The sequence below is a fragment of the Ochotona princeps genome, chromosome 14, assembly GCF_030435755.1.
Source record: "Ochotona princeps isolate mOchPri1 chromosome 14, mOchPri1.hap1, whole genome shotgun sequence".
In the NCBI taxonomy this organism is placed as follows: domain Eukaryota; kingdom Metazoa; phylum Chordata; class Mammalia; order Lagomorpha; family Ochotonidae; genus Ochotona; species Ochotona princeps.
Genome location: NC_080845.1, coordinates 41797773 through 41814733, shown reverse-complemented (window position 1 = coordinate 41814733; position 16961 = coordinate 41797773). Strand labels below are relative to the sequence as shown.

The window sequence follows — 16961 nt, the reverse complement described above, 5'->3', positions numbered from 1 at the left end:
AGTAAAATGTAAATATAAACATGTTTAATAAATTCACTTACAAAGCAATATAATATAAAATGTGTAGATTTTAAAAACAAGGAAATAATAAATACATATAAATAAATAAATAGATAAATACATAGATAATAGCTTCAGGGCTGATATCTCTTAGGCATTGCTACCCCTGCAGGAGCTGAACAACTTTTTAAGGATGTATTTCCTTTAAAATATTTGGTGAATTAATTATTTTTTAAATGCTAGGACTGATGCATAAATAAGAGCCTTTAGAAATGATCAAAGATCCATGTGCAGGTGTAATGTAACGTGTTAGTCAGGACGACCCTGAGTCTCCATCCTGGCTTCTTAGGCTTTCTTGTAATTTGATTGTTGAAGCCAAGGCTCTCAGGAGTTCCATTCTGACAATCTCCCAGGCACAGTCACTGTGTCTCTTCTCTTCCAGGTAGACATGGATTCCCTGGAAGTACCTCCTGAGGGCCAGTGTTGGGCTCTCAGTCGTCAGCACAGAGTCTTGCTGTGCCCTCCCCTGCACCAGGCAGCTGTTCAGGTCTTGCAGCTGCTGCTGAAGTGCGGTGTGCAGTTCTGCCAGGAGAGTCTTGTTCCAGGCAGCAGAGGCCTGCTGGGTGTGGAAGAGGTTGTAGATCTGCTGCAGCATCTCGTGGGGGACAGGCGTGTCCTGGGTCTTGTGGAAGTGGCTTGCATTCAGCACGTCCTGGGGGAATCGGAAGTCTCTTCTGTCCCTCAGACATAGACCAGGTGAGATTGTCCTCATCTGGACCAGCAGCCCCAAGGTCATCCTGCTGAGCTTGACAGAGTTCTCAGGCAGCTCACAGTCCAGAGACCCAACAGGGCCATAGCTGCACAGCAGCAGGGCTGTCAGCAGAGGGAGCAGGTGGGCCATGGGGTGATGAGGATGGTGCTGGCCTGGGTGAGCTGGAATCTGGCTGAGCCTAGGAACCTACGTCTCTGAAGACCTTCTGTTTGTGAATGACTTTTTATGGAAAACAGACAGTTTTTAGTTTCTGAATTCTGCTACATTTTTACTTTCCTTTTTTTGCTGTTATTTGTGTACTTTCCAATTTCCTAAGATGTCATCAATATAAACTTCATTTTTTTAATCGATGTTTAATGTTCCCCCTTAAGCTTCACATGTGCTAATCCAAATAATTATCTCTGAATTAAATAGAAAACTTTTTTTGCCCTGAAGTAAGTCAATAGTGAACTACACAGCTATCCATATGTATATACATATAAATACATGTGCCCACACTTATAAACATAATATATATGCATGCATACGTTTACATATATGCCCATGTATATGTATACCCATATATGTATATATGTGTACACCTTTATAATTTCATATGTGGACACATTTTTCATTAAACATTGTTTCCCTTTCTCAGAACAAGTCACTACACGTTTGTATATTTGCTACCTAGTTTCCCTTCCATCAGTGGTAAATAAACTCTTAAAACGAAAGAATGCCATTCTGCGCACATGGCTTTGTTTTTAGTGAGGGTGTTGATGACTATCAGAGAATGATCACTCACTGCCATTGTATTTTTTCCTCCCAGAGCACAAGCTGTGTTTTGTGTGTTTATTGCTTTACAAGGACCACAAAGTCATGGTCAATCAGACTTTGTCCTTTCCTTCCGCTCTTTCCTTACAACAGATCTGCGATGCTGCTAGGGCTGTGGCAAGTTCCTCGCAGATTAAATCCTGTTGCTTTTGAGATGCATATGTTGTGGAAACTCCACTTGCATGGTAGTATCATTTCCTCAGCACCACCTCATGGAGAAGGCAGTTGTCATTCCTGGTGACATTCTCTTCTCTGGAGACCAAGTGTGCTCAACCTGAACTCTTCCCAACTGAACCCCTGAGAGCAGCCTCAACATCCTGATGACTGCACAACTCCTTCCAGATAAGGGATTTGACTTGTTGTTAAGGTATTGACTCCACCACAATCCCAAATCTTGCCTCCAAAGTGTGTGAGGGATGCTTACCTGTTCATCTCTACCCACTCCGGGCATCCTAGAGTCTGATAGCCATAGCACAGTTTTTCTAAGTAGGTAAAAGAATTCTCCAATTACAGTTATTTGAACTGTCATAGCAAAGAATTTTTATCTTGCCATACAGCTTTTGTTTTGTTTTGTTTTGTTTTTTGACTCTTTTGCTAAACTACTGAATATTTTGCGCACTCAGAATTTTGGAGCTGAGCACATGGGCTTCAGTAGCGAGGTTTTCTGTCGTTTGAATTGGGGACCTTCTGTGTCCCTTTAGTCAGTGTGACCCCAGTGGGCTGTTTTGTTGTTTCTGGCTCAGCATGTGGGGAAACTGGGGTACTCAACTAATCAGAGGGAAATCGCATGCTTTCTTTGCTTGTTAAGTTTTCTTCTTAAAGTTTTATTCAGTTACTTTTATTAATTTGAGAGAGCGAGAAGGAGTTGTCAATCTCTCATCTACTGGTTTACTCCCACATCTGGGAGTAAATATCCGTAATAGGCAAGCAAGCCTGGACCTGACCAGAGCTGGGACATAAACCAGGATTTGGGTATCCTGATTGACTTAACTGTTAAGCTAAACACATGCATCTGTGTTTTTTTTTTTTTTCATTTTAAATTGTATAACTCCTTTTTCATGTAGTGGTTCCTTGAGCTGAGCAACGTTTGCTTATTCTTAGACCCCATCTGTTTCATCTTGAAGTTAATACAAGCCAAAGGAATTAAAAGAAGGAAAGCAGCTTGCTCCATTTTTTCTTTAATTTTCATTACTTCCGACTCTTTCTCTTTTCAGCTTTCCTAGAGAGCAAATCTCAGTTGTTTGTGAGCCAAAATAAAATGAATGCAACTCTGATGGTTATGAGGTGAAATAAGGGAAGTGATCCCTGATGATGCAAGGGCAAAATGCAAATTAGCTAAATTTAGAGCTGCTGCATTGGAGACCACAGACCATGACAGAAGGGAAGAATGAAGGTTGTGGCTGAAGAGTGCAACGGTAGGACAGTGGTTGCTACTGCCAGGAACTTCGAGATGGATCCGTCCTGGGTCAGTGGACTGCCCTCAGCCATAAATGGCCAGTGACCTGTGACTGGCTCTGAGGAGAGACCAGAGCATAGTCATAGCAATCACCTCCCAAGAGACTGAAAACCAGTCCCAGTCACTAGGTCACCAACCCTCTCTGCGGAAACTGTGGGCATTAACCCAATCTAAATACCCTACATGTTCATAACCCACCAAGGCTATGGAGAAACTGCCTTGAGTAATCTAATATTTTAAAAAGAAGGAATTAAATGATCCTGCTTTTAATTTCAATAAAAACAATGCTAATATTATTAAGATAACATTTTTCCATGCTAATGATAAATGAGCCATTTTTCTAAAATCTTGGTAAATATTAATTCAGTGCTTGTATCAATATTGTTTCGGTTACACTGGTTTCTATAGTATATTGGACAGAAATGTAAATAGGACAAGAATTTCGGATCAAAACCATAGATTTGAGACAATGCCATGTCTAGAACGCCTCATCTGAATAATTGAAGACTATATAGAGATATCAAAATTTTCATGGAAATGGAATGAAATAAGTTTAGTACTGGTATAAATTTTTTTTAGATATAGGTGTATGAAGGTCCTTCAAAAAGTTCATGAAAGGGCCCTTCGCAGTGGTCTAACGGCTAAAATCCTCGCCTTGAACGCCCCAGGATTCCATATGGATGCCAGTTCTAGTCCCGACAGCCCCACTTTCCATCCAGCTCCCTGCTTGTAGCCTGGGAAAGCAGTTGAAGACAGCCCAAAGTCTTGGGATCCTGCACTCATGTGGAAGACCTGGAATAAGTTCCTGGCTTCAGGCTTTGGATGGGCGAGCACCAGCCGTTGCGGTCACTTGGAGAGTAAATCATCGAATGGAAAATCTTACTCTGTTTCTTCTCCTCTCTGTGTATCTGACTTTGCAATAAAAGTAAATAAACCTTTGAAAAAGAAGTTCATGAAAATTGTGTATCAAAATACTGCATGGATTTCAAACATTTTTTTGCATTTTTTTAAAGCTTATTTTAAAATTCTATTTTCCCACACACTTGTCAAGTCCTCTCTTGGATGAAAACAGGGAATCTGTGAATCATTGAGAGACCGTGGCGTAACCTTTATGGGGCAAGGGCAGGTGAGTGGCCAGGAAATTTCAACTCTACTTTAAAGCAACAGGGGAGTGTTATCAGAGTTGTTCTTACGCTTTAAGGAAAGTGGACAAAATATCTTTCACTTTTTCAAGGGAATAGATTTTTCTGCTATTTGAATAAAGAATGAATGAATGAATAATTTCTTCAATGAACTGTAATAAAGCAATTTCATTCATCCATTAAATACAAATCCCTTTTACTGTAATTTTAGGAGTAAACCAAACGTACCCAAAAGTTTTCATTCTGCCCAGAGTCTGGTTCTGTGAGTTCTGGTTTTCTCCTTCAGGTCCTCACTTACCCCACCAGACTCTCCCCAGTCCCGCTGTGGTTCTCATTCCCAGATGGCAAACCACCCATCTCTACTAAAGTTTTGTCTATTGGGAGCCCAGTGAACAGTCTCTTTGCCTGTTTATAGTTCCATTAAGTGCTTGGTTTTTGAGTGTCAAAAACAAAACAAAGCAAAACAAAGCCTCTGTAGGAGCACAATTTGAATATATTCCGCTGAAGGATCTGAGAGGCTCATTATAAGACAGGAACATGCGTTTCTGACTAACCTTGGAACACCAAATATCAGACTGAATCCCCCAGTGCTATCTCTCCTTGTGCCTCCCTCTGGTTAAAGATAATAGAAGAAAACATCCCTGGCCTCAATACTACCTTTTCTTTTTGCTTTCCTTGACTTGTAAATAATGGATCAAAGCATACCAAAATTCTGTGTTAATGTCTTTTCCCTTTTTAAGCTTTAGTTAAGGTAAGAAAAACTATTCTACAGAACTTCTAGCTTCACGTGTAAGATAAAGATTAAAGAGAGCTTTGCAGGGCACCTGGGTTCTTTGGGGTATAGACTGTGTATTCTTAAACAAAATGCATCATCCTGAAAGTATGGATGATGGTCGCAATGTAGAGTAATGAAATCATTTCTCTGTTAAGCATCTTCTCTTTCTTTGGATCAGTGCTGACTTTCCACCCTTCCTCTGAGCAAGCAATGAACGCTTTCTTAAAAGGCTGTTTGCCAAGGAGAGTTCGGCGTTGACTCTTGCTCGGTGTGTTTGTCTCATAGTGATAGGGTTTTCTGTATGATGCACCAAAAGAGTTGCTTTTTTCTAAGACTGCAGCTCTGTATTGTGTGGGTCTTACAAGCCTTAACACATAATTGCTTCGCAAACATTTACTGAAATCTGAAACAAAGGCCTTGTCTTGGCTGAGCTCTAGCTCTATGACCCACACAGACACAGTCACATGGCCTGTTTCCTGCTGGCCCCGGAACATGAACACACAGGTTCAATGCAAGGGTCCTTTGAGTGAGGGAACAAATACAAGTTTTCTCTAGTAAAAGCTTAATGAATAAAACTAAATAATAAATCGCTGAACCATAAAGAACATTTTATTGTATTAGTCATATTGTAAGAAATCACATATACACAAAATAACATGAATCTCATAAATATTTAAATTTCAATAGATATTTAAATACATCCACTAAATACATGTATCTTCATAGTAATCTCTAAGGGAATAAATTTAAAGAGAAGAATACAATATTTAGCAGTTGGAAAACGTCTAATAAGTGACTGAATTCATGTCATCATTGTGGCAGGAATGCGAATCTTTGAAACGTCAGAATTTGCCCATGTGTGATATGTGTGTTAGCCAACAGGAATCATTTTCATGTTGGACTCAGTCTCATTCCCAGCTCTGTAATCTTTCTTGCAAGGTGCTTGATAACGACATGGCTCTCCAGGCTTCTGACTTCAGAAACTTTCAGGCACAGGGCTGTGTTTCCTCTCTGTCAGGTACAGCGTGATTCCATGGAAGTTTCTCCTCACAGCCAGCAGGGAGTCCTCAGGCATCAGGGGTGTCCCCTCCAGACTCACTGCCTGTGTCCTGCAGGCTTCCAGGGCACATAGCTGCTCAAAGAGTGCAGTGCAGACTGTGTCCAGGAGGGCCCTGGCCCAGGCAGCAGAAGCCTCCTGTGTGCTGTTGAGGGTGAAGAGCTGCTGGATGCTCTCATGGAACAGGAAGTTGGCTTGTGCCTTCTGGGCCTGGGGTCCATCCCACTCCTCCAGAGGGGTCTCAGTTGTGTCTGTCCTTCAGGCAGGAGAAAGGGGAGACTCTCCTCATTTGTCCCAGGAGCGTCATGGTCCTCCTGTGACCAAGGCCGTGACTGTGAGGGAGGTGACGGTCCAGAGAGCAGGTGGACCTGGGGCTGAGCACCAGCAGGACCAGCAGGAAGGGAAGGGGCGAGGCCGTGGGGGATCTGGCAGAAGCTGCTGCTGTGGCTGATGCTGTGACTCTGAGCCTGGCCCTCGAGGTCTCTTGAAAACTTTGTTCTGATGTCTTCAATAGTGGACATACTTTTTCTTTCTTTTTCTGAATGCCTTTCCCTTACTTTCTACTTATGTTTTTGCTTTATCTTATGCACTCTTTACATTGTTTGAGAGCATGGCTTCTTAAGCATTTTCTTTTTCATTAACAACCTTCCTCTTCCTGCATTCGGGCTCTTGCTAAATATTGCTCCTAACTGAACCTCAAAGAAAACTTAATAAATCAAATCTATTTATGTATATATACATATGCACTTCCCTATTTGTACTTTTTACATAAAAATTACAACCATCTTTTCTATTCAGTCTAGGAGCCAAAAATGAGTAAATAGGGGTCCTCCTTGAGGTACAGTAGATCAAGGCACTGCCTGCCACTTTAGCACCCCATATGAGCCATGGCTTGAGTCCTAGCAATGTCAGTTCAGATCCAATCCCTGCTAATGCACATGAGAAAAGAACAGAAGATGGCCCAGGTGCCTTCCACATGAGAGGCTCAAATGGAGTTTCAGTGTCCTGTAACCATTTGGGGAATGAACCAGCAGATGAAAGATCTCCATTTTAAAAATCTGATTATTTTGCTTATTTTAACTTAGTTTACTACAATTTTGCTTTGAGTGAGTAAATCAGCTTTAACTTTACTTCCTGCCACATATCCTGAGATTGAATAGTTTCCAGTTCTTAAAATAATTATTGGTGCCTTAAGCAATTTTAGAATTAAAAAACAAAACATTTCTAATTCTCAAAGCCCACAGCACAGCAGCCCCCTGGCAGGAAGCAGGTAAAGCTGACAAGAGAATCAGTGATGGCCACCTATTACGGTAGGACTCCTTGAGCAAACCTGGGGAAGTTCCCACTGATTTATAGCACTGACTTTTCATTTTTAATATCAGTGCTTCCTGTAAACTCAGGAAAAGGATCCTGCTAGAATTGGGCTTTGGAGAACTTACAATCACTGTAGCAGGTTATTTTATTTTCACGTTCCCCAAAACTGATGTTCACATCTCTGGTAGTAGTATCTGCCTTAATAAGAACACATCATTGTGAAAATATCGATTTGATTTTTAAAAACTTTGCAATAATGTTCAAATTTCCCAAAGAGTCTTTAGAGATTCTAAGAAATCCTTTTCAAATACAAGGGAATCATTGCTGTCCTAAATGTTAATATTGTATTGCAAATGTGATAAAGTAAATGGGCTATGCAAGTCTTCTACATATTATAACATTCTTATTTCATAGAAAAATACATTGTCATCATTTTCAGCTTACTTGATGGAGACAAAAGGAAATCAAATGGATGTCTAAAAATAACAGCTTAAGAAGGCAAGGCCAGCACTGTGACTCCACAGGCTTATCCTGCACCTTCAAGTGCTGGCACCCCATGAGAGCACTAGTTGATGTTCCAGCTGCTCCACTCAAGCCAACTCCATGCTTACGGCCTAGGAAGGCAGTGGAAAATCATCCAGGTGCTTGGGTCCCTGCACCCTGTGGGAGATCAGGAAGAAGCTTCTGTCTCCTGGCTTCGGAATGGCTCAGCTCTGGCCTTGTGGTTGTTTAGGGACTGAACCAGCAGATGGAATATCTTTTCCTCTATCCTTCTTTCTCTCTGTAAGTCTGCCTTTCAAATAAAGTAAATAAATCTTTTTAAAAGATTTTAAAAAGAGGAAAAAAAAGGAAAGAAACAAGAAAAAAGATATAGTATAACTTAATTATATTCAACCCAGCCAATGGAGTAAAGCAGGGGAGAAAATAATGGGAGGTTTACAGATTAAGGGAGAAATCAGGCCTGCACTGGAAAAGGTACTGAATACAACCTTAACAGAGAGCCAAGGAGAATGCAGAAGCCAACTGACAAGACTTTAGCCACAAGAAGGGCAAACGTTCTGATTAATGGACAAATGTGAATCAAGTCCTCCTACAGGTTAAATTTGGAAAACAAATTTTTTGTCATGTCTCAGATTCTATCTTCATCTAGCATGTAATTAAAGGAATTGATAATATGAAAGAACACTTTTCCTAACTTCTATAAGAGTCTTAGCTAATTTCTGCTTGGTTCAATATTTTTCCAGTTGAACTCTGCTTAAGTAATGGTGAGTTTCTTGTTTGTAAGCTACCATTCCTCTTCTTCACCATGCAGTTCCACATGCTTGTGCCAGAAATGCTACACCATGATTAATAAATTGGCTTCATATATCCTAGTTTTGCCTTTTTGAGAATATGTTATCATCAACCAGAATGCCTCTAAAAATGTTGTTATTACCTCAGTAATAAATTCAAAAGCAACTCTAAAACTCGGCACATATTGATTCATGTGTTTCAAGATCCATAAGCCCTATGATGTGTATTTATTGCATATTTAGGAGTGTGGCTCATGTTCAGGCAGGAGCAAAGTCACAGATGAATGAATGAGCCAAGGCTCCTGGAATGGAGCAAGTTGTGGACAGGGAAGCCCCTGTGGGGAATCAGGGAGAGTCCAGCGTTTGAGAAGAACTATGCTGACCAATGACCTGAGCCATCTGACCTGCCTGCTGGGTAGGGCCTTTTAGTTTGTAATCCTGTTAGGTTTGCTTGCCAGGCTGATTGCAAACTGACTTTGAGGAATGGACCCCGAAACTGGCAATTTCAGGATGGGACTAAGGAGGAAAGGCTTGGAAAACGTACTTATACAGGAGTAATGAACAGGCACAGAAATAGAGCAAGCCATGATGTGATTTTTCACTTTCTAAAGTGTATTTTAGATAATGTGATAATTATCAACCTTTATCCTTCAAGTCTTTGGAGTGACTTCACATACGCACAAAATAGTGAATGACCATTTGTGTCTTGTTTCTCCTTCCGTTCTCATGGAATAGTGAGTTCCAATCAATTTTGCTTTCCAAAGTTTGCATATAAGCTTTAGAATGCTGCTACTTTAGGTTCAAAACCAAGACTTTGGATCTTGTATCTTTGATCCAATGTTTTGACCTGTTATGAATCTCATCCTTCCCTATCCAAGGCTTTAGTCTCTTCTGTCCAGGAATACAGCCTGCAGTGCCTAATCTTCTCCATAGAATGCCTTTCCAAAATTAGTACATACCTCTGCACAGAGGAAATATCTTACCCAAATTTGTTTTCTTAGCTTCTTAACCCAATTCCTATAATTTAAAAGTCTTAATTTTCATGAAAAGAATAATAATTAAAATAGTAGAAAAATATGGAATCACACTACAAACATGTTCTGAAAAGGCAACTTAAGATACTTTAGAAATTCCTTGCAGTGTTTCAAAGGATTTTAGAATTGAAGATTGTGTGGAGTATAAAAAAATGGATAATGATTTGATTGAAGCAACATTTTCTACACTGATATTTTTAGCATTTTATTTATGTATCTATCTACCTATTTATTTGTTTATTTAATTATTCGAAAGGCAGAGACAAACCTTTGGCGAGTGAAGCCGCAGGCAGCAGGTCTCTATTTCTCATCTTCCTCTCTAATTCTGCTTTTCAAATAAAATGTTCTTAGAAAGCACAATGGAACTGGCTAGAGAAACAGTCATACTTACCTTCTTTCTTGCCTACCTTTTCCTTGAAGATTGTTAACTATAAAACAATGCACGTCAGTTTCCCTGCTGAGTTCTCAGACACAAGGACTGTATTCCCTTTCCTTCAGACTGAAGACGATTTCTTGGAAATACTTCTGAACAGCAATTCCCAGATAGAAGCAAGAGAGATTCTCTGTTCTTCCCAAAGCTATCGAGGAGCTAATCAAAGGAGATCTTACTCCAAGCAGCTCAGCACTGAAGTTGTTGAAGATCTATTGGAACAGGTGGAAACAGGTGGCTTGTGTCATTTCGATTTGGGTGACAGTCTTCGGGAAATCTGAAGCGGCATCTGTCATCCAGGCATGGTGTAGATTCCTCATCAGCTGTGTCAGTAAGCACGGAGGTTCCCCTGTTTTCCAGCCTCCATAGCGGAACCCCTGCGAATCCTGCAATGCCCCAGAAGGGCCGTGAGGCGGCGCGCGAGCACCGCTACACAAGGAATGCAAAGCCTGCCTCGCAGCACACTGGAAGCTGTGCCCACCAGGAGGAATCTTTGCTTCAGCTTCTCTAGATATTTGTCTTAGCTGGCAAGCCCAGCAAAACTCTTCCCTATGTTCTGGGTTAATTTTTTTTTTCCATAGAAACTTGGGTGAGGGTTTTTTTGGTTTGTTTTTTTCGTTTGTTTTTTTCTTAAGGAGGACTCTATTTAATCTGGAATATAAGGGTTCAAGGTCATACAAGTTGTAATTTGTATAGATTGGGGCGGTGTCTGACGCACAGGACTTTTCGGAAGACGATCCATTCAGAGACACCTCAAGAACGGATGGAGCGTGGCCATTCATTGAAAACCCCAGGAAGAGCGAGAGGTGCTCCTTTGTAGTACTTGTCAATGCTAGTTTTTAAAAAGCCTTATGAGGTTAAAGTAGTTGAAAAATAATCAGAACCTATTAAAACCACATCATTAAGAAAAATCACTGTCTAGATACTTTATTTGACCTATAAGAAAAATTTTTTCTCATTTTATTTCCCCTGGCTAATGAAAGTAAATGAAATGCAAGAACATCACCACTCCAACTGAGCATTGCCATGTATGATAGTTTAATGGGACTGGTTGACAGCTCTAAATAATTTTTGTTTAACTTCAAGTTGTTGAAGCTTCCTTCACAGGACTCCATCTTGATTCACATGGGTGGAGAGAAAAAGTGAATAACCTCGTGTACAGGCAGTTTGAGGTCATTCAGCAGGTCAGAACTTGTCATTTTCTTGGGAGAGAATGTCATAGACTGAGTGGCAGCTGCTGAGCTGGAGGGCTCTGGCCTGGTGAGAGGAGGTACACCTGCCGCGCCAGCAAGAGTGTTCACAGCTGCAAGGCTGCGGCAGTGCGGGTCACAGTCCTCGTAGCTAAGGCGATGGGTCAAAGGTAGGACTAACGACTAACACAGATATTAAAAGGATAGGCTGCTTGCTTCATTTGCGGACTGCCCTAGAAACAAGACATCTAAGTCATTTTCTAGATAAATCTTCCAAAAGGGAAGACCAAAATTCAAACCAGAACGCTTCCCTTACTTATAAACAAAAACAAAAACAGGAGCCTTTTTTTCTTTTCTTTTTTTTTAATCATGTCCTAGTAAGAACTGGAAGGAGCTGCTGTTCATTAATGTCATTTCTGTGTCAAAGGCTTGAGCTGTCCACCAAGGGAAAGCACTAAAGCAGTCATCACCACAGCCATTCCATGAAAATCAAAAACTCCCATGGGTACTTCACGTTGACAAGTCTTGCTTAGCACCCATGCACCAGCCGCAAAGGACACTGAGAATTTACATTCTACTGTCTGAAATTGGTGGATTAGTTTTTCATGGGTGAGTAACACCACAAACAAAACAAAACTCAGTGACTTAAAATCACAAATGTATGGCAGGTTTATAGGGCTTGGGATCTGTAAAGAAGGTGTAGTCAGGCTCTCATTTGGGGCTGCCTTCATTCACTTGAAGCTTATCTTGAGCAGGAAGTGCTCCTGCTTACTGGGGTCACTCTCAAGGCCACTGGCAGGAAGCCAGGGTGCCTACCAACAGTAACCTGAGCTGCTGCGAGGTGTGATGATGTTCTCTCATAGGTGGTAGCTTGCCTCTACCATTCAGTGATTAAGGAGAGATAAAGATGGAGGAAGCCAGGAACTCTTTTATGTCTTGGTTTCAGAAACTGTTATCAGTTCAAATAACATCTATGGTATATGTTTCATAATTATTAGTTTAATTTTTATATGGGAATCACTCTATGCAGCACATAGTCAAAAGAAGAGATTGAGAAAATTTTGAGAATATTTTTGAGAGCCATACTTAACAGAAACAGGATTTGTGATGTGGGTATGTTCCTTTGTGTAGAAAAGATGCTCTAGGGATAAGCAGGCACATCTTTGATAGACGATGTCAAAAGGAAACCATGATCATGCATGAAGGCTTGGGATCCTGCACCCATGTGGAGACCCCAGGAGGAAGTTTCTGGCTCCTCTGTTGGGACACAGTCCCTACAGGTGGGCATAAGAACTATGGTAGGGAGCAGCCCAAACCAGGCCGGGGAATGGTACCAATGGGTGTATATTTGGTACAGGTTGGGAACGAATCAGGCTAGGCTACTTCATATTACTCGCTGGTGAATCTGAGCACCAGAATGGGGTGTGGGTTGGGATGGGCTCGATCGCAACATAGACCAGTATACATTACTGACTTGCTGAAGTTAACAAAGCATTTATTATAGGTTTCTTTTAAAAGAATTATTTATTTGAAAAGCAAATCGACCGAAGATGAAAAGAGCTTCCATCTGCTGGGACACTCACCAAATGGACACAACAGCCAGAGCTGAACTAATCCAAAACCAGGAGCCCAGGAGCTTCTTCCCAGTCTCACACCTGGATTCAGGGGCCCAAAGACTTGGGCCATTCTCCACTGATTTCCCAGGCCACTGGGATATGAGCTGGCACCCTTATGGGATGTTAGCCCTTGCAGGTAGAGGATTAGACTATTGAGCCACTGTGCCAGCCCCTAATCTTGACTTCTAAAAACAGAAAACACATAACCTGAAAAATGAGTATGAGTAAAATCACCATACCATAAATTAGAGAAAGTTCTGTGACAAACTAGAGTGCATACATTGTCATTTTCTTCTGCTGAATACACACTTCCCTACTGATCTGGTCATTTTTATGGTTGGCCTGATACCATTGTGTCCAGTCATCTCCTTAACAATATTATGGATATCTCTACAGTTCTGAACTTACAAACCTATCTGTAGTTCAAAACTGGTTAGTAGCTGAGTTAAGATGGCTTCAATTGTTATTTCCCTGAATGAATTTCCCTGCTGCTCCCATCCTCCCAAGACCAAAGCTTTAGCAGCACTAGGTTACTCCCAGAGCTATAATTCTAATTGTTATCCACATCCTGACGCAGCTTCTCTTTCCTGTACCCACACTTACTCACATCTTTAGAGGTAGGATTGAACTGGAGGTTTAACCAGCCAGAAGTGCCAGCAAAAAATCCCAAATCCTCTCCCAGACATGGAATCTGGGGTTAAAAGAGGGATCTCTGTTTAACACAGAGGTACTTTCAAAGCCAGCTACAAATCTGTTACATTGATACCAGGTAAGTGATGGGATTAAAGAGACAATGAGCAAGCTAGACAGGAGTACAGTTCTAGTCTTCCGATGGGCATTGTCCTCCCCACCCACCTTGTTGATTGTTGGGTTATTCTGCTCACTCAAAATGTTCTTAGAGACATACACATGGTCCGGGTGTAGTGGCCTAGTGGCTGAAGTCCTCACCTTGAACGCACCGGTTTCCTATATGGGTTCCGGTTTTAATCCGGGCAGCCCCACTTCCCATCCAGCTCCCTGCTTGTGGCCTGGGAAAGGACGGGCCAAAGCCTTGGGATCCTGCACCCATGTGGAGACCCCAGGAGGAAGTTCCTGGCTCCTGGCTTCGGATCGACACAGTACCAAATGTTGCGGTCACTTGGGGAGTGAATCATCAGACGGAAGATCTTCCTCTCTGTCTTTCCTCCTCTCTGTATATCTGACTTTGCAATAAAAATAAAATAAATCTAAAAAAAAAAAAAAAGACATACACACTATTTTCTTGGGTTTTACTCTCCTGAAGCACTTCTCCTGATGCTGTGGCAGGTTTCTAGCTTTAATAAGCCCCACTTTACTTACACACACAAAAAAATGGAAATGAAGCTATCATAGGCTCAGCAAGGAAGAATTGTGGATGAATAGATGGAATTCATGAAATCAGTAATGACAAGCCACTCTAACTGGCTAGAAGACCCCTTTCCCCAATCTGCAAGATGAGGTGATAAGGTCCTCAAGTGTGTATGTAAATTGTAAGTATCATAGGTTTTGTGAAATATCTGTGATTTTACCATCTAAAGAAAGAGATTACTAAATTGAGCAAAAACTGCTCAATATAAATGTGACAGTGAATTTTAGTCCATAATTTAAGATGAGTTAAAAGGTAGTTTTTAGAAGATCCTAGTCCTGGTAGGAATATTTTTCTTGTAATGTTAAGTGTACTCCACAAGCAAGTCACATTCTGTTTCAATCAGAAGTTCAATCTACCTTTCACCTAGATAAACATGTACTCTGCTATCTGGCTTTGGGTAACAGTAAGCAAATAATAATAAATCTATTGTATACAAAGGAGGTTGTAAATCTTTATTAGAATGATATTATACTGTATGGAGGTCGAATGAAAAAGGGGCTGAACATGAAACCGGAGTCACATGACTCTTGGCATGCCCAATGCGTCCTAAGACTGAATAAAATATAATCTCACTCCTTCATTGTATAGAGCAGAGGATCAAAAGCTACCCTTCACAAGGCACAAAGAATCCAGTGTTTCCTGTCACATCCATCCTGAAAACCCCTTCCTCTGAGATGCTTTGGAAAATTAGGAAATACACAGTTGATACTACTCTTCTGGCTCACATAATTAAAATGACAACAACAACAAACCTTTTTCTAGTCCAGGAATGGCACTAAGAAAATTTGGATCAGCTCTCCAGCAGTCATCTCAATGAGAGTATGTGTGTGCTTCTATATGTGTGCTGTGCCCCCAGGCCATGCTATTCCCTTAAAAATCAATTGCTTAGGGCCTGGTGTGGTAGCCTAGTGGCTGAAGTCCTCACCATGCACGTGCCAGGATCCCAGAGTGCAGGTTCTAGTCCCGGTGGCCCCTTTTCCCATCCAGCTCACTGCTTGTGGCCTGAAAAAGCAGTCAAGGACGGCCCAAAGTCTTGAGACCCTGCACCTGTATGGGAGACACAGAGGCTCCTGGCTCTTGGTTTCAGATCAGCTAAGCTCTGTCCATTGCAGTCACTTGGGGAGTGAATCAGTGGATAGAAGATCTTCCTCTCCGTCTCGCCTCCTCTCTGTATATTTGACTTTACAATAAAAATAAATGAAAAAGCAATTGCTTAGAGACTCTTATCAAGCCAATAGACTAGGAAATGTGTTAGTGCACTTAGCACTCACAACCTCAACAGTTGTACATTATGTGCAATCATCGAAATAACTACCTTTTATTTTATCTTTCATTCAGCCATTCAAATGAATGCCCAATAAGGGGATACTACAGGAAACAGATACAAAAAAGTATTACATCATAGTGGGACAAATTTGAAACAATCCATTTTTTAAAGAATTTTACAGAAGTCTGGTGAGGTTACACTAGGAAGTAAATAATCAGAGCATCATACTGAGTTGGGTATCTTTTAAGTAGACTTATTCTGTATCACTTACTCCCGAATTACTATTCAAAAGGTTTGAAACTTACAAGGTCATGTTACTAGTCTGGCCAAATTCTCTTCTAAACTACTTGTACAAGTGGCAGTATGCTCAGCAATGCGTGAGAGTACATTAAGTCTGCTCTCCTGTTTAAGACACTCGTAATCCTGGGACGTGTGGAAAGTCATAAGTAGTTTCCCTCTTTGTCTCTCCCCTTCACCCAGAAACAACAAGAAGAAATAGCAAATTTGGAAGCAATGAATACACCCAATTTTCCCTAAACCTCAATCCTTTCCACCCTAATCCACCATGTAATCATTAAAATAGAATTTATTAAAAAAAAAAAGCAAACCCATAATCCAACACTGGAATATCTGGGTTCACTATCCAGCTTGCCTCCTGGCTTTAGCAGACTCCAGAGAAGTGGTGATGATTAAAGCAGTTGAGTTCTTGCTTCCCATGTTGGAGACCTGCACCAAGTTTCCAATTCCTGCTTTGACCCAGATCAACCCATTGCAGACATCTGAGTGAGCAAGTAGAAGCGAACTTTTTCAAACCAAACAATTTGCAGACTTGACCTGAGAAAAACGAAGTTGTCACCTCAATATGTGCTAAGTATTTGTGATGAAGGTATGTAACTTTAATTTCCTAGGACTCCCAATTAAAGCGGTATCTCCCTTTAACAAAGTAAGTTTAAACCTAAAATTATCACCCTTTAATACTACCTGTAAGACACAATGCCTTGTGTCACCACCGTAAATTTTTCAGAAGTAATCATTTATTTAATATGTGAATAATACAAACTAGGTCTCCATAATATGCAGACAATATTACTCTTTAAAGTAAGGACAGAATCCATCTGCAATCACTCACTGCAGGAATTAGTAAGAGCCAGTAAATGCAGATATAAAATCATTATGCAAAAACCACATCTCATACTACTGCCAATCAGACTTCATAACGAAAACAAAATCCCACTCATAATAGAAATCTACATACCAAAGAACACTGCAGAAGACCGGGAGGCAAAAGGATGAAAACTAGGGCATGTGAGGCTGCAGGGTGATATAAAATGGAAGAATTGGTTTACCTGTTTAAGCATTATTTAATTACAAAGAAACAAAGTTAGATAGGAAACAGAAACTTTCTCACAGAAAAAA

The 16961-nt window shown here is 40.9% G+C and overlaps 1 protein-coding gene and 1 pseudogene across 1 annotated transcript; both read right to left on the bottom strand.

The window, feature by feature from the left end:
* Nucleotides 1–313: 313 nt before the first annotated feature.
* LOC131481959 (interferon omega-1-like) lies at nt 314–901 on the bottom strand. Its single transcript, XM_058672918.1, has one exon. It carries the CDS (start codon nt 899–901, stop codon nt 314–316), a length of 588 nt encoding a protein of 195 aa, XP_058528901.1.
* A 4965-nt stretch (nt 902–5866) lies between these two features.
* Nucleotides 5867–15858, bottom strand: LOC131481831 (interferon alpha-6-like; annotated as a pseudogene).
* Nucleotides 15859–16961: the final 1103 nt, after the last annotated feature.